Below are 27,714 nucleotides of genomic sequence, written 5' to 3'. Positions count from 1 at the left end.
ACTCTTTTAAATCAGCTTTCACTGGCCGTGAAACTGAGCTAAAAGCCCCACCAGTTCTGGTGCCACCTGCTGCTGCTGCTGCTGCCGCTGCTTTTTTTGGGTTGTTCCTCAATCCCCCTCCTCCTTTGACTTCTCTGCGAGCGGTCAATGGGGACAAGAAAATAATAATAATAATAATAATAATAATAATAATAATAATAATAATAATAATAATAATAATAATAATAATAATAGTAATAATAACAGTTGTGGAAGAAGGCTAAAAGTCCAAGTTGTCTCGCTGCCTCCCTGCCGAGGTGGGCCGGCTGAGCAGGAAGGTGGGACAAAGGGGACAACCCAGCCCGAGCGGCTCCTCCGGGAGGCTCTTCCCCCTCCTTCCCCGTCCTCCGGGCGGTGCATTTGTAGCAGCAGCATATTCGGTAACACAAACCCTGCCTCTGGGGATTAGGAGCGCGGTTACACTTGCGACAGCTGCCCGGCGTGTGTCTCACCCGCTGCGGAGGCAGAATGCTGCTCCCGCTACACTTTTTCCTGATTTTTATCGAGCCTTGTTCCACCCCTCCCTCTGTTTCTCTCTCTGCCCTCCCCACAGCTCCACGCCGCTCCACTCCATGCTTGCCTCGCCTGTCGAGAAGAACCGCAGCCACAGAGTTTTCCTAGAGCAGCCCCGGGAGCCTTTTCCTTCCCTGAGCCAGCAGAAGGCAGAGGGGGGCTGGGGAGGGGAGCTGAAAGCCGGCCAAGCCCTCGCTGCCAACCCTCGTGTCAGCCCTAAACCTGCTCTGAGAGAGGCAGGGGAGGGACTTTTTTTTTTGTAGAGGAGAGAAGGAGAAAAGAAACTTGAGACCGGCTTCCCTTTGCGGCGTGTCCGTTCCCCTCCCCACCCCGCGGGCTGGTAAATGAGAGCACGTGAAGAACATGAGGTTTCCTGCTTGAGAGGAGGGACAGAGGGAGGAGGAAGGCGAGCGGTGGCTTTGTGGTGTGGTTTACACCGAGATCAGAGCTACAAGTGCCCCGGGGGTGGGAGCAGAAAGGAGAAAGGGCCGTCTGATGCCAGCTGCCAACATGACAGAAACCCTGCAGCTCCCGGCGCTGCGGGTCCCCGAGCAGCAGGTGCTGGAGGGCGGCTGGTCCAGCTCGTCCACCCCGACCCTGCGCAGGAAGCGCTTCAAGATGAGGCGGATGAAGAACGTGCAGGAGCAGAGCCTGGAGGCCGGCAGGTTCCAGGATTCTCCTTCCTCCAGCAAGGAATACCTGCAGCTCCCATCCATTGAGATCACCCCCTCCAGTGACGAGGACACCCCCTGGTCCAACTGCTCCACTCCCAGTGCCTCCCCGCGCCGCAAGCGCTTCCTCCTTCGGAAGTGGCTGCGCGTCCGAGAGAAGAAGGAGTGCAGTGAGAGCAGGTAGGTCCTCTGGCCGCTCCCCTCCCCTGCTCCCCAGGTGATGGTGTCCAAAGTAGGCTGGAAGGGTCTGGTGCTCCCCTGGATGTGCCTCTCCCCGGACTTTGTGCTCGCCTGTTGGCTGGAATGTGTCACGGTGCTGGTCGGATGTGCTGGTGCCAGAGCAAAAGGCCTGGGAGCTCTCTGGGAGCATCAGGGCAGGGCCCTGTCCTTGCTGGTGGCCCTCCAGGTGACACAGAGCCAGATTTAATTCACCAAGGTGTCCTGAGGAGACCCTGAGAGGGAGCAGTGACCTCTCTGCTGGCATTACCTGTACGTGATGATGATGATGATGATGCCAAACCTCTGCTGGGTTTTGTGGTGATGCTCGTTCCTGCCACTGAGACTTCCCTTGATATCCTCAGTTCAGTGTTGGGACAAAGAGAGAAAGCAAGCAGCCCCGTGGGTCTGTGTGTCAAGGCTCAGTCCTTGGCAGCTTTCCAGACCTGAAAGTCACACAGTCCTCTGGCTCAGAAGGGCACAAATCATTCCCAAAGGCCTCCAAGAGCCTGTCAACACGGAATTAATGCCCAGCCATTGTGTTGTGTGGCCACACGGAGATAGACCTGCGCCTTATGTAACCCTCTGCAGGGCACCCCACGCGCAGTGGAGTTAACCCTTCTGCCTTTCCTGAAGGCCCCAAATACACAAGACATGTTAAAGATTTCTCCAAGAAATTCCTGCTTTATAACTCCTCAGGCTGGCTTAGTGTGGGCCAAGCTTTCTGCCCCTGTTTGCTGCTCCCGTGCAGCTGATCCGTGGGGTTGTGCTTAAAGGATGTGCTGCACTTCCAGAAAAAGAGAAACCTTCAGCATTTCTGCACAAACCACGCTGACTCACTGCCTGCTGTGGTGCCTGAGTGTTTACAGGGCAGAGCTTTGAATGTCCACTCTGATTATGTGATAATTTCTCTTTCATCAGGTCCCTTCAGCAAGGTCAGTCTGTCAGCTTATTAATTTTTAAAGAACATTCATCAATGAATGCATGCCACTGAGGATCTGATAATCCCTCTTGGCAAGTTAACATGGAAAAACATCTCTTGGCTTGGGGAATATTTCTGATTTTCACGAAGCAGTGGTGGTGCCAGTAGGGATTCAGGCACAGCAGACAAAATGGGAAAGATAATGTGTGAGGCATGTGCTGAAGTGTCAGAATATTGAAGTTATGGTCTGAAGTTCAGAGGGTGAAGGATCCAGCCCTTCAGCTGAAGGACTTAATTTGGATTTATTGATGGTGAGTGAGTTTCAGGCAGGCCAAGACACGTTTCTTTTGGTGTGAAGGAGGAAGAAAGAATGAGTTTCCTTGTACACGTGTTATGTACAGGGCCATGCTGACAGCTTCCTGCTTATTCATCTCCAAGGGAGTTTTTGGTCATGTTTCCTAGTAAGTGCCTGGAAAAAAAAGGTGAGGTGGTGGATGGCTCAGGTGGCATCAGCATACCAAAGTTAGCCTGGCACCTCCTTCCTTCACGTGCAACAGGAATCCAGATCTGCCACGGGAAACGCGGTGGTTTCAGATGGAATTTTTCCCTCCCTAGCCCAGATGGAAAAGCCCGGTTTGGTGCTCACTGTGGGCCGGCAGAGTGCAGAGATCATCCCCGGGCTCTCACAGCTCAGCAGAAAACAGCACAGAGGAAGCAGAACCTGTGGGGAATGGCCGTGGAGAGGGTGATGAACCCTGAGGGGTTTTGTGGCATTAATTTGAAAGAGACGTGGGGTAAATTTGCTGTGCCCCGAGTGAAATGTGACTTTTTTCGGGCAAAGAAGCTGTTTTCCTGTAGAACAGCTATTGCCTGTTTGCTGCTGCTGCTTTAGCAGGGTCAGAGAGCACCTGCTCTGCCCTGCTGCTGTCCTGCTGTGCCACTGCTGCTGGTGACAGATGCTCCCAGTGTCACCTCGGTGCCACCAGTTTGTCTGAGGGCGACAGGGACAGCTGTGCTGGAGGCTGGAGGGTTTTGTGCAGCAGCTCATTCACCCAGCTTTCATTTCATTCATTCCCTCGGGGTTCAGACAGTGTCACTGGGATTCCCGAGGTGTGCCATCCTGTGCAGGTATCCCGTCAGGCGTGCAGATTCCCAAATCCCACCTGCCGAAAGGAGCGGCCATCAGGCTGCGGCTCCCTCCGCAGAAATAAAGACACTTTGCTCCCAATCGCTCAGTTTCTCTGGCTGAGATGCCGTCGAGCTGCTGGAATTTCATATTTTGGAGCCCTGGCAACTTTAATCTCCGTTCCGTGGCCAGGTACCTGTTCGGGGGCAGGGTTTTCCCAGGAAATCTGGCAGGGAGCAGGCAGGCTGTGCTCCAGCTGAGCTCTGCTCACATGGCCCCGAGCAGGAGCAGCAGCTCTGTGACCATTAGCATACACCGAGCATCCCAGTGAATAAACAAAAGGCTTTCAGCGCTCTCTCTAACGCTCCAGGTCTGCTTTTCTCACCCGGAAACTCCGAGGTGCTGGTTAGTTTTTAACAGCCGGGATAATTGTGGGCTTTGTTGACCTGCTGGGTTTCTAAAAGCTGACAGAGCAGGGGGGAGACGGTTCTTTCCCTCCCATTAAACCCCCGGGACGGCTGAGAGAGCCTTTCCTGCCCCTGACACCGCTTTGTTCAAGGTGAGAGAGCAGGAGGGCGATTCCTTGGGGGCAGGACTGTCCCTGCAACGTGTCCTTGCTCAAAGGACGATGATCCAAACCTCAAGGCTGCTGTGCAGATGATAAATGGGATGGTTTTTATCAGGGATGCAGACAGCTCCTCCTCTTCCCCTCACCCGTCATTTACCAGCCAGGTAATTAAGTTGTTTACCTTTATAAACCATGAACCCCGCACGCAGGTGGACAAATTTTATTTTTATTAAAACATGATGATGCCTCTTTCTTCAGGGGCCAACCTGGTGGCGTTTTGCTGTGCCTACAGCCTGCCTGCATTATTGATGCGGCCATAAGGCAGTTTGATCAGCTTTAATTTATTATTTACCTCTCCAAGCCACCCTTGCTTGTGATTTCAGGAGCCGTGTGTGTGATTTTTGGGGCCAGAATTGCTGAGCAGATCATTCAGGCTTCAATTTAAGGACAGCTCTCCCTCTGGCCTGAGATCAGGGCTGGTTAAGGATGAAATGTTGGTGCTGCAAAAGATGCAAAAACTTGTGGATTTTGTTGGATCGGTGGGGAGGAGCTGGGGCAGCAGCTCTTGACACTTCAGCAGATGAATTTACTCAGGTTGGTTTTCTGCTGGAAAATCTGACACTCACTGTGGAATCATCCAAAAGGAAAGACTTGTCTTAAGTCCTGAAACGCCTCTAACACATTAAAAATGAAGTGTATTATGAGAGGAATTCCATCCCAGCTCAGAGAAGTGCCTGGGCTGAGGAGCTGGAGGTTTCTTGAGCTGCCAGCCACGCACATGTGGAGGTTTTTCAGATGAAATCCTGATAACTTACCTCAAAGTGGGGAACAAATGAGGGGAGACTCCAGCACTGTTCAGCACTGAGGCTGCTTCCCTTCTTGTTCTGAGGTAGACATTCTCCTTTTTACCTTAAAAAACTTTCTCTTGGTCCCTCTATAAATCAGTTAACAGTGAACTGCTGATTTGTTGGAAATTGAGCTAAAAATATTATTTACAAATTGGTGGCCTAGCTATTTTGAATTGGCTTATAAAGGTAAACGAGCCTTTAAATTCAAGTCGCCCATAATGCTTTTGCTTTCCTTAATTAAATTGAAATTCACTCTGAGCATTTCTGGGACTAAATTATTGGTCATTCCCCTTTCTCTGACTTTGACACGTGTGAAAAATATTGTGGTGTTTTCTAGAGGAAGAAACTGCACTGATGTGATTTTTTAAAATATATTTTTCCCCTAAGAAACTGCTGACTGTGAAACCTAAAAAAACAACCCCCAAAAGCTGCAAGATTAAGGTTATAGAGCCTCTTCCATTATGAAAAAGTGATCCAAGGCTTTAGGAATATCGTGGAGGTGTTTGGTGGTGAGGAGGGAGCTGCTCCGGCCCTGGGGAGGTTTTGGTCTCTCTGTTCTGAGAAGCTGCAGAACGAGCCGCTCTAAATTTTGCATTTTTTCATTTTTTGTTTTTGCTGAACTTCCACCTTCCAGCTGTGGCCCAGAGGGGAGGAAATGGGGCTGCTCCTCTCTGAGAACCGGGAAGTGGGCGTGTGCCGGGCTCGCTCATTTCTGCTAAAATCCTTGTTAAAATCCTGTTTGTGTAAAGAACAACTTTACAGTTTTAAAGAAGTGATGCCCCCACTGGGATTCCACCCCGGAAGAGGCAAATGCTTTTGTTTCCCCCCTATTTGTGCTTGAAGCTGGAGCTGGTGAGTTGAGGATTTTTGGGAAAACAAGTGTTTGGGAAGCAGCTGCTCCCCTCTGCCTTTGGTGGCTTTGGAAATCCCATGAGCACAAACTTCCCTCTGTGTGGCGTCTCTTCCAATCTGAAGTTTGAAAACACACAAATAACGCCTGGGTAGCGACTCAGTATTAATGCAACTTTTTCCTTTTTGAACCTGCAGGTCCAAATGAGGCCTGAAATGCTTCCAAAAATGTGATTTTTTTTTTTTAAATTTGTTTTTTAGCTGCTGCATGCCTGTCTCCTGGGAGCGCTGATGTGCTCTTTGCTGCCACTGCAGATTTTTTATTTTCTTTTTTTGCCATTTGTTTCTGGTAGTCTGTGCCAAGTGGATTCCACCAGCTTTGGCTTTTTTATTTTTTATTTTTTTTTTTTTTTTGGCTGAATCTCACTGCCTTTGCGCAGTGAGTTTGTGGTTTTTCTTTCCAAATATTTGCCTTCCAGTATTTGTGTGGTTTAGGGCAACCAGTCACCCGAGAGTATCAAAATCGGAGTGATTTACAAACAGCCTGGGACTGAAATGCTGTCGATCTTATCTGGTCAGCAAATATTTGCCACTGGGCCAGCTGAGATCCTGTGCCCTGCGCTGTGCCTGCCGATGGAATTTAGCAATTAATTCCTGATGGAACTGAACAATTAATTCACGTTTTCCATAGCTCAGTGGTTTCCCAGAGGTTCTGCTAACAGGGAAAGGCTCTGCTGGTGGTTGGTAAATAAAATGTTGGTGAAAGGGCTCGGGGGGGAGGTTGGTGTTGATGTTTTTCTTTGTGAAAGGAGAGGAGAGGAGAGGAGAGGAGAGGAGAGGAGAGGAGAGGAGAGGAGAGGAGAGGAGAGGAGAGGAGAGGAGAGGAGAGGAGAGGAGAGGAGAGGAGAGGAGAGGAGAGGAGAGGAGAGGAGAGGAGAGGAGAGGAGAGGAGAGGAGAGGAGAGGAGAGGAGAGGAGAGGAGAGGAGAGGAGAGGAGAGGAGAGGAGAGGAGAGGAGAGGAGAGGAGAGGAGAGGAGAGGAGAGGAGAGGAGAGGAGAGGAGAGGAGAGGAGAGGAGAGGAGAGGAGACTTGTCTGCGCTGCCCATTTAACCCTTTGGAGAGGTGATGGTTTACTGCGGGCTCACACCGCGGCTCTCCAGCTCTGTGTGACGCTCATTGTGGAGGTCTGGGTGACATTTATAACTGTGCCTTATCCTTTTCTGATCATTTCCAATGGGTTTGGACTGCAAATGTGGCTTTACACCCTCCCCGTCAGTGAAACGGGGTTAAGATGGGAAGGTTTGGAGCAGGAAGTGTCTGTTTGGTTCTCAGGAATCTCTTGGAGACCTCAGAGCCTTTCCAGGACCTCAAGGGGGTTACGAGGCTGGAGAGGGAGATTTCACGAGGACATGGGGTGATGGGACCGGGGAAATGACACCTCACTGTCCCTTTGTGGGGTGCCACAACTGATGCCTTGGGAAGGCTGAGCTGGAGCAGAGACTGGGCAGAGCCAGAGAATAAAGCAGAGATTTATTGAAAGGCCTTTAAGGTCACCTTGGGCAGGACAAGAGCCTGGCCAGGGCTGCACCCAAGGTGGACACAAACTGGTCACAAAATGGACACAAAATGGACAAACGGTCACGAGGTCTCACACTTTTGTAAGTTTTGGTCCATTTGTATATTGGAGTTTAATTGTCCAATTCCAGCTGCAGGTCGTGAGCTCCCGTCCTTGTTTTCCCTCATTGTTGTTTGTGCTTTTGGGCCTGAAAAAAAAATAAAATTCCATGGATTAAAATTTTGCCAAACACACCTGGAGATTTAAAAGCACAGTGGGTTCATCACCCACACCTGGAGGGCACAGGAGTTCCAGAAGGCTCTTGGTGTGCAAAAATTGACCCGAGTGCCTGAACTTTGTGAAATCACGATAAATATCTCCTGCTGGGGGACCTGCTCAGCTCTGAAAGCCTGTTCATGCATAAAATCAGAGATCCTGCCTCTGCCTTATCCTTCAGAGACTGAAATCTCTAAATAAAATGAGACTTTTCTGCCTTTTTTAAATAAACAATAATAGCACAAAATCTAGTTTATAGCTCATAACTTCCCTAGTGCAAGAGAAATATCGAAATATTTAAGGCAACAACAGCAAATTCGAATTTGCTTCAAACAAAGTGTGTGGGATGAGAACACCTGGGTTTAGTCAGGAGAAAAATGGGTTTTTTTGTACTCGGGTTACCTGGGTAAATTGCTCGGTGGAGGAGTGCTGGAAGCAGAATCTTCAAGGATTTAATTGTTAAAAGGCCTGGTTAATCTGTGCTGAGGAATTTTCTAAAGTAATAACTAATGAGTTTGCATGAGAATTAAGGAAAAACCACAGGGCACAAAGCTTAAAGTATTTTTATTGTTTTAGAAATTACAGGAACAAAAGGGGCACCCTGGGCTCGTGCACCTGAAGATTTAAACCTTGTCCAAATCCAAGTTTCTCTCTGCTGAGCTTGGGGATGAGATAAGCTTGTTTTGTTGATTTCCTCAGAGTTTTATCCAGCTTTCGACCTTCTCTGTGGATACAAAATCCTGTCTGAACGCTTCTTCCCGTGTTATTCCTCAGCACAAATCCCACCTTTCTTCCTCTCCTTTCATCTTGCCGTATTTTAAATTGTCATTATATAAATTGTCATTATAGCAAAAGGAACACTTAATAGCAGGTTATCCTCCAATGGACTGAAAAACAACCATAAAGCAGCAGGCTCTGCATTTCAGCCACTCTGAGCGTTTTAGTCACTTTAACTGCTTCACTGCCTAATAACCAGAAGGTTGAAATCATTTTCTTTGGCGTGTGAAAAGCTCCCAGAGTTTTATGCAAATCACTCCCCTGGTGAGAAGCTCGTGCTGGAGGGACAGGCGGGTTAAAAAATGATTTTTCTCCGAGTGTTTAATTGCTCACAATCCCGAGCTGAGGTGTTGTATTTCAATGAGCTGCCGTGCCTGGCTCCTGTTAAATTTTAAACCCCCATTTAGAATGTGAACTTTATGGGGTGGATGAGCAGGAAGAGGTCTAAGGTTCATTTTGGCTGTCCCAAAGGGAGTTCTCACATGGTGTTCCCAGCATTGCTGGGCTGGGATAGACTGGGAATCCTCCTTGGGTAAGTTTTGGCTCCATCTGCTCCATCTGAACCGAAAAGGGAAAGTTTGGTGGGAGGGTTTTCTCTGCAGAAAGGAGAAATTGCAGAAACAATCCCTGCAGTGCTCGCTCTGATCAAAAGGGGGGATTCCTTTGGCAGAGGAGGGTAAACGTGGTTCCCTCTGTGCTCTTTCCCAGTGCACTGGGCCGTAATTCAGCTCAGAAGTGCAAGAAAAAGGTTTATTTGCTTTCAGGAATGTGTTGTTCTTACCCAGCTGTCGATTTACAGCTTGGGGCCAATACAGAATTCTTCCTCCCTTATTGCTGGAGCTCCGTGGTTTCCTATCAGCCCCAGAGGCTGATCTCTGTGTTGGTTTGCCAAGGATTTTTTTTCTAACTATTGATCACTAATTACCTTTTCTGAAGGCTTCAGCCTGCTCTCCTCTCTCTGATAACAGAAACATCGTTCTGTCTCACGCTCTGGAGAGGCAGAAATGGGGCACAGTGCCAGGCGGTGTCACCCAAGTGCTGAAGGCGTCCCCAAGGCAGGTGCTGTGCTCTCAGAAAGGTCGTGTTCATTATCACCTTGATGGCCTCAGAGAGGCAGCTGGTCAAAGTGAAGACGGTTGAGGACTGAAATTGGGATTCACCGGCTTTTTATTCTTTGCAGAAAACTGCAAATTCTTTGCCAAAAGTACTCTTACCAGGAGGGAGAGGAGAAAGCCCATCCCTTTATTTTAACTCTCAAGTATTCTTCATGGAAATGTGCTATTTGCAGTTTTGGTACCATTTCCCCTAAAATAGATGTCACTGGATAAAAAATTGCTCTTTAGAATGAAAATATGTAATTTGGTGGAGGGGTTTTTTTTAATCCCATATTTGTATTTCTGTGCCTCTGCACAGTGTGATGTGTCCAGTGCAGCAGAGCTGTGACTGCAAGCAGGTGCTGCACACTTAAACTGGTTTGATTTAATGATTTAGATCCTTCCCAACAGAGAAATTTATCCTGTTCTGAGTTTGTTGCATTTTATCTTCTTTTTGCCAGAGCTGGGATTAAATGCTCGAGATGGTGTTTCTTGTCTGGACTCAGGTGTTTATTAATTCTTATCTATGTTCCAGTCTCACAAGCTGTGAGTTCTACAGCACTTGTAGCTAACAAACTAAAAATGGACCCATCTCTCTCTCTCTCTCTACAAGGCCTTTTAAGGATAAACCGTCCAATTATGAAATGACACCTCAATTATTTTGACTTTTAACCCAATAACCAACCACCCGTGGCCGCAATGTAGATTTTTCTCTCCAATTACAAAACACCACCCAGAGCCATGGAGAAGAAGGGGAAAAAGAAGGACTCAGCCTCTGCTCTAAATCCTCCATCTTGCTTTATATAGATAAATTATTCTAAACCCTTAAACTCTAATTTTTCACCCTGTGATCTCACACACTTCTATCCAAACTCCACACCCACAATCCCAGCGCTGTCACTCCATTTTGGGAGCCTTTTCCACGGCCTCAGGTCAATGCAGTGTTTGCCTGGGGGTCAGTGCCTGTGAGCACAGAAAGCCTGGAATTCTCAGTGCCCAGGGCTCCAACAGGAGTTCCCAGACCAATTTGTGCTGGTTTGCCATGATTCCGGAGGCAGTGGTAGGCAGCAGAGCCGATTAAATCCCTCCCAGGAGCCCCTCCAGCCTCACCTGGAGGCAGAATCAGCTCTGCCCGTGCCCAGCAGGAGCTGCGGCCAGGAAATGAAGCTGTAGCAGGAATCCTGAGCAGCCCCTGGAGCTGCCAGAGGGGGATCCAGGTGAACTCCGCAGGATAAACGCGCAGGAAATGCAATGCTCGCCCACCAAACACCCATCGCAGGGGGGACAGTGACATCTTGTGGGCTCAGCTTGCAAGTCTCACCAGAAGTTCAGCGCTGGCCGCGTCAAAAGTTGGTTTTTAATGCTCTTTTCTACCTCTGCCTGGGACTGGGGAGGGTATAAACACCCAGCAGCTCCGTGTTGGAATGTTTGGAAGTAAGGAATTATGAGATGCAGCCCGGGTGATGTGCAAAGTCGCTTTTATGCTTCAGAAAGTTCTCAAGGAAGTGTCACAAAGTGAAATTGAAAGACTCCAAGCCGTCGTGCTCGTTGTGAATCAGAAATAAACTCAATGCCTCCTGTTGTTTCCTCTCTTCAACCCCAAATGTGGAGCGTGAACCTTGAGTTCGCTTCCACCTGAACTTAAAACTGAGTGTTCCAGAGGTCACAAAGATGTTTTCCTCAATCTGGATTTCAAACTAAATGTTCCAGAGGTCACACAGATCTGTTTTCTGTAATCTAGATTTAAAGCTGAGTGTTCCAAAGGAGGTCAAACAGCTCTGTCTGTGTTTTCCTTGATCTGAATTTAAGCTGAGTGTTCCAGAGGAGGTCAAACAGATCTGTTTTTCTCAGTCTGGATTTAAGCTGAGTGTTTTAGAGGAGGTTCCCCAGCTCTGTCTGTGTTTTCCTCCATCTGGATTTAAGGTGACTATTCCAAAGGTCACAAAGATGTTTTCTGTAATTTGGATTTAAAGATGAGTGTTCCAAAGGTCACAAAGATCTGTTTTCCGTAATCTGGATTTAAGGTGAGCGTTCCAGAGGTCACAAAGATGTTTTCTGCAATTTAGATTTAAAGATGAGGGTTCCAGAGGTCACAAAGATGTTTTCTGTAATTTAGATTTAAAGATGAGGATTCCAGAGGTCAAACTGATCTGTCTTCCTCAATCTGGATTTAAAGCTGAGTGTTCCAGAGGTCATAAAGATATTTTCTGTGTTCTGGATTTAAGCGGAGTGTTCCAGAGGAGGTGAAGCAGATCTGTTTTCCTCGATCTGGATTTATTCCGAGTGCTCCAGAGGAGGTTCCCAGCCCTGACTGTGCCTGTCTGTGTTGCAGCAGCCAGCAGAGCAGCCAGCAGAGCAGCCACGACGATGACTCTGCGCGGTTCCTGAGCCCCTTCACGCGTGAGGACGGGTGAGTCCGAGCTGCTCCAGGCCCTGATTTATTTCCCTTTTACTTCTCAGAGCTGTTTAACAAAAAAAAAAAGTGATTTAAATTGGTCATATCGATGTCTAAAAAGCTGTGTTTTTCATCACCTTGACGGTGGGACAATGCATCCAGCCCTTGAAATAGCCAGAATTCTCTTTTGAGGTTCACTCCCCAAACTCCAGCTGCTGCAGCAGCTTCACCAGAGGTGCTGCGTGTGGGCAACTAGCTCCTCTGAGATTTAAAAACTCACAGATGGAATTTCCTGGCTGGATCCTGTCCTCAGCAAAGACACCTCTGAGCTTGGCTGTTTTAGTCACTTTTGGTGTGTTGTGGCAGTCCCAAAGTCCAGAACTCGTGTGCAGCACCTGGGGCAAAACTGCTGGGAAGTTCCAGAAGAAACTTTTAATTTGGGTTGATTAATGACCGTTTCAAATTGCAGCACTGGCACAAAAGCTGTTGAAAACTGATTTTTTGCTGTTTATTTCGGTGCATGATTTATGAATGTTGCTTTGCTCAGAGCCACATGATGAGGAGTTGTTTTGCTGCATCTTGTAGGTCAACTTCTGAGCCTGAATCTGCTGAGCTTTCTCGCACTGGGCATGAACTGTGAGCCCTGAGTGATCACTGATTTCTTTTCCTTGCACATCCCAGAGACATCTAAAAAGCAATGTGATTTATGTCGGTCTCAGTAGTGTTTAAAAAGCTGCGTTTTTCATCAACTTGAAAGTGGGAAAATGCATGCAGCCCCCGAAATAGCAGGAATTGGCTCACTTGAGAGTGACCCTAAGGAGCCAATTAATATCCCACGAGGGTTTTTGGCTCGGAATCAGCACTTGGGAGTTGTGGCTCACCTTTTCCTCCACCTTTCACTCCAATTATCCATCTCCCCATGGCTGTGGAGTCCGGACTAATTAACAAAACACCCCTAATTGATTGACAGGTTTGCAGCTGGGAAATAAAGAGTGGGACAGCAGAGCAGGGATGTTCTGAGGACATCACCTTAGTGTGAGGTGCTGTCATTCCAGTTCAGCTGGAATTCCACAGCTTCAACAGGGTTAGGATTTGTTCATGAATTTCTGGGAATCCTTTGGGAATGCTGCCTGTTTCAGATGGGTTTTGTAGGGAGCATTTAGGTTGGTGCTGACAACACTCTCCTGGCTGGAAGGGGCAGGTTTCAGCAGCACAGGCTGATCTCAAAACTGTTTCTGCAAAGCCAGAGCAATGCTGAGCCTACTGACCTCTTATATTTAGGACCAGCAACGTTCCTGCCGCCTAAATTTAATTACAATTAACTTCTCTTTTGGCGGATCCTAAAATTATCCGTGTGAGGGATAGTAAAATACCTTTTCTACTGGTGTCTTTTGGTCTCATTTGCTGAGGTAATTCCCTCAGCCTCCACTGGTGCAATCTTCCTTTGGGTATTGGTGGTTTGTGCTCATGAAACTGCGCCAAAAAAATAACTCAAACACACCTTTTAATGTAAGCTGGACAGGAAGTGGTGAGAAGGCTGACAGAGCCTTTGAGAGCTTGCCGTCTGCTATTATAAATAACACAGATGAAGGTTGTTTCTGAGGCATCTTGAATCTTTTAGACCCCCCCAGAAACTGAACGAGGAGGATTTATTTTTGCTGCTTTTAGGTGGTATTTCTTTTTTTTACTCTTTTTAACAGAGTCCACCAAGCACAGCTAAGAACTCCAAGGCAGTTCTGGTCACTTATCCACTGACTATTGTACATCGGCTCTTAAAAAAACCCCTCAAAACCCCACAGCCACGCAGGATTTTGTCAGAGCTGCAGGATGTGAGCAGGAGGGAGGGCAGGGAGCCAGGTGCTGTGCCCTGGAAAGTGCACCTTGCCTTGGGCACGCTGCCCTGGCATTCCAGAGCAGGGCAGGAGCAGAAGGAGCAAGAGATGCTCAGAGCAGGGCACGAGCTGCACCCACCTCAGGACAGCTGGGAAAGTGCTGAAAGAAGCTGTCCCAGCCAAAAACAAAGAGCTGCTGAGCTGATTCTGGGATGAAAAAAACCGAGGAACACAGAGCTGAGGATGGCTGGAATCCTCCCAGGCAGGATCTTCACCGAGGGCACTGCTGGTGGAGTTCCCTTCTCAGCATTTCCAAGGGCCACGCTCCAGCTCCTGGAGGTTTTGGGAGCAGCCTGAACATTTCCCCCCTGCTCTGGCTGCATTTGGGGCTCTCTGGCAATCCTTTCCCCGGAGGTTGTGAGTTCTGCTGCTGGCTGGAGGGCTGGGGAGCGCTGCCATGGTGCAGAAGCCGTGCCCTGGCGCAGCGTCCTGCGGCACAGCGGCCGGGCACGTCTGCCACCCCTGCGTCACCTCCCTGAGGAAAAAACTCTCCCTCTGCAAATCCCTGTGAGTTATCCCGCCTCTGCCGTGCCTGGGGGATGCTGAGGGGGAGCCACACATCATCTCGGGACAGCGGTGTCCTTCGTGGGTATTTTTGGGAGGCAGGATCGGGTGGGATGTGCTGGCAGGAGGTTTGGTGTGGGTTTAGGGCTCGGTTCTTTGCTTGCTGCTTGCCTGGGTGAGTCACTTCGTGTCGCTGTTTGTGAAATCAGAGTTCCTTTTTTACCTCACAGGGAAGCAGGGGTGGTGAATTAAGTCTGAGTGGCTCAGATGCTGAAACACCACTTCTGTGTAGGTACAAATCCAGGCAGGGCTGAGGTAGAGGGTCCGAATTTGCGCTTGACTTAAAATAATTCCGGGGGTGGGTAAGGCTGGGATGGAGCCACAGATTTGGATGAGATGTGTGGACATGAGAGACCCCATAATCACTGGAAGGAGAAAAAGTTATGCATGAATTACCTTGAATTTTCACCAAGTTAACCCCAAATTCATGAGCCTGTCCCTGCTTGATCCAAGGATTTGTTTTTTATCACAACACTGAGGCACCCGTCAGCTTTAAGGGTGCAAAATGTGTTTAAATTAAAAGTTAAGCTACTGAAGCAGAGGAAAAATCAGTCCTTAGACTCAGCCTAAGGAGGAGACAAACTGCTGAAGAGAGGAGAGCGTGGAAAGCAAGGTTGGAAATGGAGGAGAGGGAAGTGAGTGGCAGTTTACAGGAGATAATAAAAAACCTATTTACACAAAAACCCCAAATAAATCAGAATTATTTACATTTGCACTGCTGTAAATCCAAATGATTTACACAGAGATCATATTTAATGGGGAAGCACAGTTAACTTTAAGATCTCTGCCTTTGATATATCCTGCATCTCATCTTAGTTCCTTAATCTGGGCAGCTCCTAATTCTGCAGCCCCAGGGCTGCAGGGCTGGCTTTTGCTCTGAGCAATGTCATAAAGATTTCTCAAGCAGTGAATCAAAATTCACCAGACAGCTTTCCAGGGAATTAGGGAAAAGCTCACCACAGAGACAAGCTGAAGAAATTCTGTTGGATGCTTGAATTTTCCCAGGAAGTTATGGGAGGAGCAGAAAGGAGGTCAAAGTCTGAAAATGGATAAATTCCGTATTATTTATGTTCTTAGGGCGTGTTTATTCTGCATATTTCTCCCTCTTTCCTTTTCCCTTTGGCACAATGTTCTGAGCCCCTTTTGCTGCAAAGGCCCAGCACAGACCCTTGGTAGGAAGGGTCCCGATCCACTCAGATCAGGAACATGAGGAGGAGGTGCAGAGGTGTTTAGTGTCCCTCTTTTTCCTTCTCCCAGACCCTGGGCAGGCTCCTCACCCTCCCTTCCTGTTCCCAGAGCAGAAGTTTGTTGTGTGACCACACTTCACTTCCAGTGATGGTCACCCCATCAGCTCTGTGTCCTCGGAACGCTGGGATTCTCGGAATACTGTGGTGGAGAAGAGGCTGGGAGGGTTTCTGGGGCCTGGAACTTGGTGTGAGTGACCCAAAGGTGTTTCCCTGTGCTCCTCCAGGTGTAACTCAGCTGCTTGGCAGTGCCCAGGCTTGCCCACACCTGAGCCCTGCCGCGAGGCAGTGCCCACAGTACAGAATGGTTCACTGCAGCCCTGGTTCCGTGCCTGAGGTGTTCTGGTTTTCAGAAATCCTTTTCTCAGGGAATTTTCTGTAAACAGGAGAAATGTTTCTGTAACTGTACCTTTGTTATTCATTCCTTTTCCCAGGAGGGACTTCTCCTTGCTGTCCCTCTGCTCTGACCAATGTGAGTGAAGAGGTTTTGCCTTTGTGTCACCGATCCGATTGGTCTGTGTGAAATAGTATAAAAGGGAGACACATCCCAAAAATCAAGGAGTCATTTTCAGCCCTCTGAAGCTCAGAGTCTGTGTCGTAGTGGTGTAAAACAGCATCAGTTCACATTTTAGCTTTGTTCTGCTGCTCCCATGCCCAGCTCAGGGCTTGTTTCCCAAGCAGCCCTTGCTGTGAGGTGCCAACTGGCTGTGGAGAGCAGGGCTGCTCGCTGAGGGATTAATTCAGATTTGTTCTGCTCGCTCCTCCTTCCGTCCGGGCCCATTCTGAGAGGGGATGTGGGGCCACTCAGCCTGATTGAGGCTCTCTGAGATTGTCTGAAAACGGTCCAATTGTTGCCCTAATCAAGGGCAAGACCAGCAAGGAGAGACAAGGCCATTGTGGGCTCCTGGTGCAGCACTGAAACGTCAGTTCTGCTATAAAATCAACCACCAGAGAGTCTCACAGAACTCAGCTGGTCCCAGCCCCTCCCAGGCAGAGCTGGGGCTGTCAAAAATGCACGGAAGGGAGGGTTTATTGGGCAGCCTGAGGTTAATTCTCTTTGTGTGGCCGGGGAGCGGCCGCTTTGGGGTTGGCATTGCAGACTTGGCTTTAAATCTCGAGGTCAGGGTTGCCCATCTCCTCTCACGGCGGTGCCTTTCTAAGCTGGGCTGCGTGGGATGCATTTAAGGGTTTATAACTGTCCTTCCAATCTCACTGGATGTGCCCAAACCCAAAGGATTTGGGAATTTTAGCTGTGCCAGTCATGCTGACAGAATGAACGGATGCTGGCAATGAGCGCAGGGTCCCCTGAGGAGAAGCAGAGTGTGGGCAACACCTCTTTGTCTGCCTGTCACAGGAGCCCACCTTCCTCCGTGCTGGGAACATCTCAGCTGGGCTGGCATCACAGAGCAAGGCGTGAGTCATGCCGTGAGTGTGCCTGCTGCTCCTCCTGCAAAAAATGAAAAGCTCTGGGAGTGCATTTGTCCCTTGCTTCCACCCTGCGTGGGGCAACTGTGACACAAAGGTGGTTTCAAGTTAAATGGGGTGGGATGGGGTGCAGCTCTTCAGGAATCCTTTTTTTTTTAATTTCCTGACATCTTTTCCTTGTGAATCATTGCAAATCCGGTTTGCTGTCGTGACAGAAAAGGTTTTGTAAACAGTATTTGCCTGTAGAATTTTCTAGGGGATGTTCTGGGACCTGGTGTGCTGTTCAAGGGGAAGTAAAAAGTGATCTTAGACACACAGAACTCCACCTGTGGGTCTAACCAACGGAGAAGACAAATGATATGTGAGAATGCATGTAACAAAACGTGTCCCTCAGCTTCTTCGCAGCCAAAATCCAGTTTAGAAGGGGAGTTTCCCATTTCAGAAGGCTTCCTGGGAGGTGGGAATGTGTATTCACTTTTAATAAAAATCTCAAACATGATGTCAGACATCCGATCTGCACCTCAGAGTGTCTCCTCTTGTGCTGAAGAGTTGAGTTAGCAGATGGAGCTGCTGGAGCTGCTGGTGTCTGTGAGGAGTAAATCCCATCTTTTCCCCCCTTTTTAACAGAGATTTTTAACTCCGAGCAGTGGGTGGAAAGGTTGGCTCAAGGTAGGAGCTCCTTGGGTTGTTACGGCTTTATTCTGCTTCTGCTTGGAGTGAAATCTCCAAGATTTCAAGCTTCACTTAATCTTGGGGATGAGATGGGGCAAAATCTCTGAATTTATAGTGACTTGGCTGATGCACAGTGGGCAGAGGAAGGATAAACGCACAGGTGAGGAGAGACAGTGCAGGGATGAGTGAGACAAAACCCGCTTGTGGAGGCAATCCACTGGAGGGCAGAAACAGGTTCCTTTGTGCATCCTACCCCCCAGCAGCAGTGCATCTGGCTAAAGGCTTCAAGGCAGCTGCTCCTTTAAAACCGAATTGCCTGTGATGGGAGAAATCTGAGAGCAGAGCCGGGTGCCTCCTGCGCAGCTCGGCTCGGGCTCCGTGGAGCTCCCTGCAGGGCTCTGCCCTCTCATCAGCCTCGTCACCGCTGCTTCCTCTGGGGCCAGCCTGCAGTGGCCGCAGCAGCCCCCCAAAAAGCCATCCCAGGGCTGCCTCCATGGCAGCACTGCATCCTTCCACGCTGGACTCCGAGGTCACGGCTCTGTGCTGCTTTTCCCCCTGCCCCACTGTGCGTGTGTAACCCGGCTGGGATTTTATCCTCTTTGACTGCAGCGGTGTTTCCTCCCCTGCTGCTGAGGGGAGGCTCCCTCAGGTTGCTGGGAGCTGGCCTGGGACAGGCTCCCCCCCTCCTGCCGATGACTGTAACCGTGTGAGTGCTCGCTGACCTCTTTCTGCTTCTTTCCCTGCCCATCCATGGCCTGTGCAGAGCATTTGGTGTGTGTTTGGGGATGTGGTGGCGTGTGTGGAACGAGGTCAGGCGCTGGGATGGCACCAGCCAAGCCCTGTCCTTGAGCCCCTCTGCTTTTCTCCCCTCCAGCTTTAACCGAATGCTTTTCCTTAAGCTTTCCCCTCTGCCTGCTTTCCTTTCCCTTGATGAGCCCTGCCCCAAACCTTTGGCAGCTGAACCGCTTCCTGGGCCTGCCTGGGGGTCTGGCAAAGCCTCCAGCACTGCAAGATTTCATTATTTCTGTGCTCTGGAGAAGGATCTTTGCTCCAGGCTTAGACTTCTTTACGTGAGTTTGCGTTTTGTGCAGCACCTGCCATCCATCAGTGCCCTGAGAAAGCGGGATTGAGGCTGGGTACCCCGAGGGAGTGTGGCTCTGTGGGGAAGGGGCATCCTCTGCCCTCTGTTCCTGTTGCCAACCTTTGTTCTGGCCTGTTGTTGATGCCGCTGTCCCTGGGAGAGCCCCTGAGCGTGCAGGAGGGGCTGGGGGAGGCTTTCAGTGCTGCCCTGAAATGCCTCTCCGCAGCCTCAAGTTGTGTTCTTTGGCTGCTTCCTTCTGTCTCAGGTTTCGGAAATGAAGGATTCAGGATCTTTCTCCTGCTCTGCAGTCATCCCTCCAGTGCCTTTTATTCTTAAAGCCAAAAAAATATCGTAGTGTGGGTTTTTCACCGCTCCACCTGAAACTGGAGGTTATTTTTTAATAGGATATTGCAGGAGACAGCCCACAGATCCAGCTGGAACAGAAGGCTGGGTTTCTCCAGTGTCTCCCTGGATGATCCCTCAGGCAGTGCCAGCCCAGGGACTCCAGGCTGTTGGACTGCATATAAAGATTTAATTTGATGGACTGGAAAGACTTCAGTTCCAACAGGCCTAAAGGCTTCAGGCATTTAAAAGCACTCCGATTTGGGGAGTCTGCGTGTTCAGCACTCTGCTGAGTGAAAATCTCGTCCTGTTCAGGTGTTGGGCTGTGGTGTGATGGGAATTATTTCAGGCCGTGAGATAATTCAGAATTTCCTTGTCTCGAAGTGCAAAAACCATCAGGCCACAATATTTCTGCCCGAGGCAGTGACGTCTTGCTGCCTTCTCACAGTGGCTGCAAGTTCCTGGCAGTGAAGACAAAAATTAGGAAACGACTTTCCTTTGAATTGGCCAGAAAATGAGCAGGGGGATTTCTCTCTGAGGCAATGCCATGAGTCACAGAGTTCTCTGTTACCCAGCTTTGCTGAGTGCCCGAGCCTCTCCCGGGCTGGGAGAGGTTACTGCACCACCTCAGGCAAAGGGAAGGTTGCGTTCAAACAGGCAGGACAATGAGGGCAGGGAGAGAGCCAAAATTCAGCGTGAGAGCAGGATTTTTTTTAATTCTAATATTGCCCAAGAAAGCAGCAGTTACAGTCTGAATCATCCCAGCCTCTCTGCCTTCCTGGTGCTGCCCCTCGTTCTCCCGACACAAATGTTCTTCCTGCTCCCAAGTCTCTCTGGGGAATTGTTTTTCTCCTGTTGATGGAGGGGTGTTTTTCTCCGACTAGCTGAAGGTGCTGTGCTGCTGCTCCACTGTTCTCTCCCTCCCAGGACCTGAGGCTGCTGAGGACGGAGGCTGCAGTCACAGCTCAGAAATGGCTCTGACACTCTGAACTACAGCTCCCATCATGCCCAGAGAGAGACAGAAATGCATTTTGATTTTTTTTTTTTTTTCCTGGAAATGAAGCCTCATGTGACTTCCCAGCTGCTGCAGCACAGAGGGAGTCCCTGCTGAGGATTTTTCCCAGGGAGATGGAGGTGTGCCCTAGCTGGCAGATGCTGTGATGGCATCTGTACGGCTGCAGATCACTGCTGACTTCGGGAAGGACTCGGGATTTTACCCACCCGCCACATTTTCCTGGGGATCTGTACACCTGTAACCGAGGTGCATACCCATTAAACTCTCTCCTCCTTCCATCCTGACGTTCTCTGTAGCAGTTCTTCCTCTCTCCCCGTAACGTTTCCTGATTTGTTTCTAATTTCCCCTCCCACCCGTTCTGTCACTAACAGGCTTTGTTTTGCATGCGTTTCACAGACCCACAGAGGGTTTGGTTTTTTTTTTTTTCGGTGCTTCCTTAACTCCTGAAGCCTTTTCTTCCTCTTTATTTACCATATGGGAAAATCACAGTGTGGCTGAAGTGGTGCCTCGCAGGCAGCAGGTTGAATTCTCTGCCTGCAGGTCATGCACCTTTCCTGGCAAATTAATCTGTCTGAGCCTCCTCAGCCCTTTGTTTGCACTGCGTGGGCACTTGAAGAAGGGAATTTTTGAGTCCCTGGGAGTCTTGGAGAGGTGAGGCTGCTCTGGGGAACGTGAAGCCATACAGAGGATGCCCTGCTGGCTGTGTGGTGTGACTGTTTGGAGGGTAGCACTTACAGAAAGCAACATTTTCTGATTTCTAAGATATCCTTTTGGAGGCAGTTAGGAGCTGGAACCCCGGGCTAACAGGACCGTGGCTGGGGCTATTTATAGAGCCTGGAATTCCTACCCAGAGCTCAGGCATTTCACAGTGGGCTGTTCCCTTCCGAACACTGCACTTCCTCAGGAGATGTTTCCTGTTTGCTTTCAAGTCCAGGAGCTGCTGCAGCCACAGGGAGCCTCTGCTGTAACCAGGCTGAAACGTGGAGATTCCACTTTTTCTGAATAGCAGATTCATGATTTTTTAGCTCAGGATTTGCTGAAATGATGAGTCTTTAGCTCAGGATTTGTCCTTCATGAAGCTGTTGTGGGGTTTTTGTTGGTTTGGTTTGGTTTGGTTGTTTTTTTAGGTTTTTTTTTTCCCTTCTCATGCTGCTGTGAACTTGGAGGAAATCACAGAGGTAGAAATGTCATTTAGGGACATGAGTGGCCTCATGGAAGAGGGATTGAGGAGCAGATTGTCCCCCGTGTGTGGATTTGCAGTTTGTGGATCTCTGTGTCTGCACTGGATGCCTTAGGAGGTTGAAATAAGTGTTCAGGAGAGGGGCTGTGTGTCCCTGATAAGGCTGTATTTCATGGAGTCATGGAATGGTTTGGGATGGGAGGAACCTTAAACCCATCCAGTGCCACCCCTGCCATGGGCAGGGACACCTTCCACCATCCCAGGCTGCTCCAAGCCCTGTCCAACCCAGCCGTGGGCACTTCCAGGGATCCAGGGGCAGCCCCAGCTGCTCTGGGCGCCCTGTGCCAGGGCCTGCCCACCCTCCCAGGGGAGAATTCCTCCCCAAAATCCCATCCCAACCTCCCCTGTCCCCGAGGATTTGTGTATTCTGAGCACAGAGGAACAGTGTGCCAGCTGGGCTTTGTGCAGGCATGCGTGAAGGCGTCACAGCACAAACACATGGCAAAACTCACATTTTCTGTGTGCCAAGCCAGGAGCCTTCTCTGTGCTGATGGCCCTTTCCAGGGGTGGTTTTGTTTGTAAAAAAAACCCGGATTGCTGCCTGTTCCCAGCCTGCTGGACCCTCTGCAGGAGGGGAATGTCTGTCCCATTTCTCTCCAGCACAGGCTGAGGGCAGGGCTGGAAAATATTCAGATTTACTGAACCCTCATGGGTCTGCCAGGGCTGGAAAATACTGAATATACTAAACCCTCGTGGGTCTATAAAATACTGAATATACTAAACCCTCGTGGGTCTATAAAATACTGAATATACCAAACCCCCACGGTCTGCTAGGGGTATAAAATACTGAATATACTAAACTGCCATGGGTCTGCCAGGGCTGGAAAATACTGAATACACTAAGCCCTCATGGGTCTACCAGGGGTGTAAAACACTGAATATACCAAACCCCCCTAGGTCTGCAAGGGATGTAAAATACTGAATATACTAAACCCCCTGGTTCTTCCAGGGCTGGAAAATACTGAATATACTAAACCCTCGTGGGTCTGCGAGGGGTATAAATTACTGATTATACTAAACCCCCGTGGCTCTGCCAGGACTGTAAAATATTGAACATACTAACCCCTCGTGGGTCTGCCAGGGGTGTAAAATATTGAACATACTAACCCCTCGTGGGTCTGCCAGGGGTGTAAAATATTGAATATACTAAGCCCTCGTGGGTCTAGCCGGGCAGTAAAATGCTGAATATACTAAACCCCCGTGGTTCTGCAAGGGGTGTAAAACAGTGAATATAGTAAACCCCGCGGCTCTGCTCCCTGGGGGTGAGCGTGTGACCCCGCCCGTGCCCAGGGGAGCAGCGGCGCAGTGCTTTTGCCGAGGCTGAGCTGCCCTTTGGTGCGTTCAAACCCTCCGGTGTGTTCAAACCCTGCTGTAAATCGGCCTGCGGGTCTCTGCACGCTCCTGCTGCGCGCCTGAGCACCGGGGGGGGGGGATGAATAAGCACTTTGAGGCGGTGATGCTCCTCGCCCTCCGAGCCTCTCCATCCGCCCCGGCTCTGCAGTGTTCTCCCTGCCTCCCTCGCAGCCAGCTCGGTGCCAGGGCGCTCCGGGGAGCTCCGGGGCTGCCTCACGGGCTCCAGGCTGATTTCCCGGAGCAAAGTAAGGCGGGAGGGCCGGCCGGGAGAAGCCGGGGGAGGATGAGTGTGGCGGCATGAAGTCAGCGTGCTGCGCCAATCCGGGCAGGGCCACGCAGCTACGGGTGCCTCTGGATGCTGGCACCGAGCGCGCCTCTCGCCGGGGCTTTGGTGCCTCCAGCCCCGGCTCGGCGCGCAGCAAAGAGTTACCAGGGCAGGCCCAATCGTTTGTGAGCGCTCTGTGAGGTGAGTGCGCTCAGGGCAATGCGGCGGAGCCGCCCGCAGCCCGCGCTCCGCTGCGCACCTTTCAGTGTCCCCGGGCGCGGTGTCTGGTACGGCTGCTGTGCCCCATGGCTGCTTCACCTGCCCTGCCTGCCCCTCCTCACTCTTCTCTTTCCTCCCCCCCGTGTCTGAGCGCTCCTCCCGTACCTGTGCACTGCCCAGAACCATCCTGCTTTCTTCCTTTCCTCCTGGCTCCTCGAATGCCCACTCGGGGTGGGGTGGGTGGGGTGGGTGACTTTCCCTTCCCGAAGAGGGAGAGGGAGGATGAGCAGCTGCCTGGAAGCTGGGATGTTCCCCTGCTGCAAGCTGGGTTATTTAATTTCCCTGCTCACTGGGAGCTGGATTGTTCCCTGATTTCTGGGAGCTGGGTTGTTCCCTGATTTCTGGGGGCTGGGTTGTTCCCCTGCTCCCTGCAGGAGCTCAGCCTAGAAAGGAAGCTAGGAGGAGAAGGAGCAGGGTCCTCTCTGTCCCTCAGCATCCTGCTCGACCCCTGGGTGGTGGCAGGGGGGAGGACCTGGGGCCATGGCAGTGACTCAGGTCTTGGTGCCAGGCTCCAAACGAGTTCCTAACCTGGGGCCATCTGCTTGAGGTGCTTTTCCTGCCCTTCTCAGGGGGGGCAGAAGCTCGGGACTAACCCCTGAGCGACTCACTGTCCTCAGCCTCCTGTCAAGTTGTTTGCCTGTTGTTCTTCATCCTCTTTTGACTGTCCCTTTCTCTCCCCTCCCTCCCTCCCCTCTCCCCCGATGCTCTGTCCGCTGCTAGGCCAAGCAGAAAGCATGGAGACGTCTGATATGGCGACAGCAAAGGTAGGATGGAAATGCTGCCGGCCTCACTGTGCGTAAGTGGTTTCGCTTGGCACCTTCTTACTCTGCCCCGCGACCTTTTCACTGCCCCCTGCCCACCCACCCTGCCCAGGGCTGGCCTCAGGAGGGCTTTGAACCCCGGGAGGATGGTACAGTCGTGAGGTTGGAGGAAATGCTGGAGTGTTGGGGCTGGCAGGGAGGGAAACTGGGGGGCTTGTGGCCCCTCCGTGGCGTCTGAGGTGGGGACAGGGATGCTGGCAGGGGCTGCTCGGCTGCTGGATGAGGGAGTGACACTAGATGGTGCTTTAGGGGCAGCTTTCCACTCCCAGGGATGGTTGTGTGAGGAGAAATTCCTTCTGGCAGCCTCTTCTCTATTTTTTTTTTTTTTTTTTTTTTTTTTTTCTGGAAAGGATGTGGGGGGAGTGTCAAGCGAGAAAGTAATTCGAGTTTATGGATGCATCCACCCTTTTTCTGTGAGGCTTCTCTGTTGCCTGTGCCTGCTTTCACCGGGCTGTGGGTTCTGCTTTCCTGTGGGCTGGCAGCCTGGAAATCTGGGAGTGGAACTGGGTGGATCCAGTCGGGTTTGCCAGGTGGGAATGGCTGGGAGGGCTGGGAAGCCCCGCTGAGTGGCTGAACATGGTGCCACGGTGCCTTTAGAGCCAAGGTTCGCTTTCCTGGCCACCAAAAGGACTCTCCTTGGGATCAGAGCAGGGTTAAAGTGAGGGGGATGTGTCTGCAAAACGTGTTGGAGGCTTTGTCTCCCAAAGTGATGAAGCTCAGCGTGGCTGGAGAGAGCCAAGGCTTGCAAAGAGTGGGGAAGGGCACGAAGAGTTATAAATCCCTGCTTTGGAGGCTGCTTTTTACAGAAAGGGTGATGAAGTACTGGAATGCTCTGCCCGGGGAGTGGTGGAGTCGCCATCCCTGGGTGTGTTTAAGGACAGACTGGATGTGGCACTCGGGGCCAGGGTTTAGTTGAGGTGTCAGGGCTGGGTTGGACTCGATGATCTTGGAGGTCTCTTCCAACCTGGTGGTTCTGATTCTGATTCTGCTCTGGCTGGATCCTCGAGTGTGGCCTGCTGTATTCCAGGGACAAACTCCTTCCTGGGCACAGAATTCCATGGTTAAACCTCCCCAGTTCTCCATGGTTAAACCTTGGTGCTGCTCACTGATTGCAGGGCTCATGTCTCAGCTTGAGTCCAGGCTGGGTTTTCCCTGTCACATTGATTCCAGCTGGAACCCTCCATCCTTCTCAATTCCACTTTCCCAGGAGCCTGGCTGATGCTGGGGAAGGTTTTGCCCTGGGGCTGAGTTGCTCCTTGATGCAGCTTTTGAGGTTTTGAAGTGTTTGTCAATAAATTGTCTGGTGTGCTTCTGGATAAACATTGCTTTATAGAGGTGAACTCGTCCTCACTCTCGTATTTGCTGAAACCTCAACCTTCTTCAAGCTGTAGGGCTTGAGAGAAAAAAAAAAATAATCCCACTGAGGATGCTGAAGGCTCTGTGGCATTTCAGCTGAAGTTGTGGTGGCGTTTTGGGGAACTCAGTTTTTTCTCTGGGTTGAAAACCAGGCATTTTCCATGACGGAAACAACAGAGTCACTGGAAAATTGTTCTTCTCTGTACCTGTTTTTGGTAGGTTTTGGTTTGAGTTAAAGGGAAATGTGGCCTACGGTGCTAAGGCATCATCTTAGCATGAATGTACTGGAAAAAAAATCTAATTATCTTTTTGGAGAAATGGAAAACTGAGTTGAGTTTGAGCCTTCTAAAACAGATACAACTTGGGAATTAGTTATGTAGACATTCCTGGGATGGGCACAGATTTATTTGGACTTAACCTTGGCGAGTGCTGATGTTCAGTCCCCAGTTCTTTATTTAAAACCCCCCAAATTCTGTTTACTTTGCTGACTTTGAGCCAGTTACCCCTGTAAGGAGTCTGGAACATTAAAGGGATGTTGTTAGTTTTGTTTGATTTCTGCTGGGGTCAGTCTGGAAGAACTTCTGAGGAGGTTGAAGAGATTTGTTTCCTCCTGCTGGAAGGCTCTAAAAATGGCCAGGGGCTGGGATGTCAGGATGTTCTGGTCCCTCCCCCCAAAATTTTTTTAAAATAAAGGGGAAGTGCAGTTTAAATCCATCATTCATCCTCCTCTTGGGGCTTTTCAGAGCTGTTGGTGGGTTGGAGAGCTGCTGTGGGACAGAGACACGGGGCTGTGTCACCTCCAGCTGTGCTTGGCCCGCTGAAAGTGAAACCTCTGGATTGTCCCATCCCTGCTCCTTGCTGGGGAAAACAAAGCAAAATAAACTCTTGGAGAAGGGGGGGAAATCAGGTCAGTGAGAAAGCAGGGGTGACTTCCCAGGTGAAATGAAGATGGTAAAATCAGTGACGCTGACACTGCAGGGTTTTTCTGCTGCTCTGCCCTGCAAACCCACACGTGGAAATCCGAATTTTAGGATGTTGTGGGAGATGTTTAAGCTGATTTACTTGTTCCGTCTCGAGGGAAACGTGCTCCTCTCCTGAGCTGTAAGGGGCTGATGTATAAAAGCAGCCAAGGTGCCTTTTTACAGCGTCACAGGGGTTTTTAGAGATGATTTCCTTGGCTTTTAGCCGGGATTGCTTGGAGAAGTGTCAGAGAGGGGAGAAGGACAAAACAGCTGTGTGTGAATAAAACAGTAAAAAATGTTTAAAAATACTAAATATTATAATAATAAAAATACATAGTAGTACAATATTTAATATTTACTAATATTGCAACAGTACTATTATAAATAGCAGTAACGTTTAATAAATAATAAAATATTGTTTAATAAATATTAAAATTAATATTTAATTAATATTAACAATCCGGTGCAAAAATTGTCCTTTTTTTTTTTTCCCCTCCAGCACCAAGCCCTAATTCCTGCCTGTCCTTTTGTGCAGATGTTCCTGCCTCTGCAGAGGCCACGCACAGCCCTGTTTTACCATCCAGTATTTCTTTCATCCAAGTAGGGGGCCAGGAAAAAACAAACAAACAAAAAAACCCCAAACTCTGGTTTTGTGTATTCCAGACCCAACTTTTTAAAATTCATGAGGCCTTGACAGTTTGTACTTACAGGTCAGCAAAACATCCGCTCTTCTTTTCCAACCCTCTTTTTATTTATATTTTTTTTTCTGCTGTTCCTGATCTCCCAAGTTTTTTTCTTCAGTTTGAGAAAGTTCTGCCTGATTTCAGTTTTGTTGCTGTTTTTAGTGTTTGTGTGTGTGCTGCTGCTGCTGCTTGATTTCCTCCTCCTGGCTGGTGCTGGAAGCAACCAGGAGCCCCAAGGGAGGTTTTATTAATGGAATTCTTGATCTGGACCAGGAATACTCCAAATGTTACTGGCACGAGGCCAGGATCCAAATTATCCTAATTCTTTTTGAAGTTTATGAGAATTTTTTATTTTTTTTTTTCCTGGGAAAAAGGACAGGGATGGGGCAGGACAACACAACCACGGGAACTTGTCTTATTATTATTTATAGTTTGTGCTGAACCGATGATGCATCTAATTTTTTCTAAAAAAATGATATTCCCTCCCCCAAACAATCCAAATGGCATTCCAATAAAATCATTGGATTTACAGCCTTTGTGGCTGTGTGAACCAAATGAACCTCTGGTCTAACATCCTGTATGAAAATGGTGAAAATCTGTATTTATGGCTCTGTGAGGGCACCTGCACATCTTTCAGAGCTGCTGCTCAGCTCAGCTATTATGTTTATTTT

General features: G+C 49.6%; 1 protein-coding gene across 6 annotated transcripts in view; it reads left to right on the top strand.

The window, feature by feature from the left end:
* Positions 1 to 842: 842 nt before the first annotated feature.
* Positions 843 to 27,714, top strand: part of GRAMD1B (GRAM domain containing 1B) — a 96,092-nt gene continuing 69,220 nt past the window's right edge. For 2 of the 6 annotated variants that reach the window (XM_066203475.1, XM_066203476.1), the window contains exons 1-2: positions 843 to 1,403; positions 11,787 to 11,864. In XM_066203475.1, coding sequence (XP_066059572.1) covers positions 1,048 to 1,403; positions 11,787 to 11,864 — 434 coding nt within the window. In that variant the 5' untranslated portion in view covers positions 843 to 1,047. Of the gene's footprint in view, positions 1,404 to 11,786; positions 11,865 to 20,252; positions 20,331 to 23,941; positions 23,986 to 27,714 lie in introns of those variants that run through there. The other 4 variants (XM_066203468.1, XM_066203467.1, XM_066203472.1 and 1 more) reach the window with 3 other exon arrangements.

Source organism: Chamaea fasciata, unplaced genomic scaffold (assembly GCF_029207755.1).
Source record: "Chamaea fasciata isolate MVZ Bird 193981 ecotype frontalis unplaced genomic scaffold, bChaFas1.0.hap1 SCAF_24, whole genome shotgun sequence".
Taxonomy (NCBI): Eukaryota; Metazoa; Chordata; class Aves; order Passeriformes; family Sylviidae; genus Chamaea; species Chamaea fasciata.
Note: the sequence above shows the minus strand (reverse complement) of the source record. Positions and strands in the feature narration are given on the sequence as shown.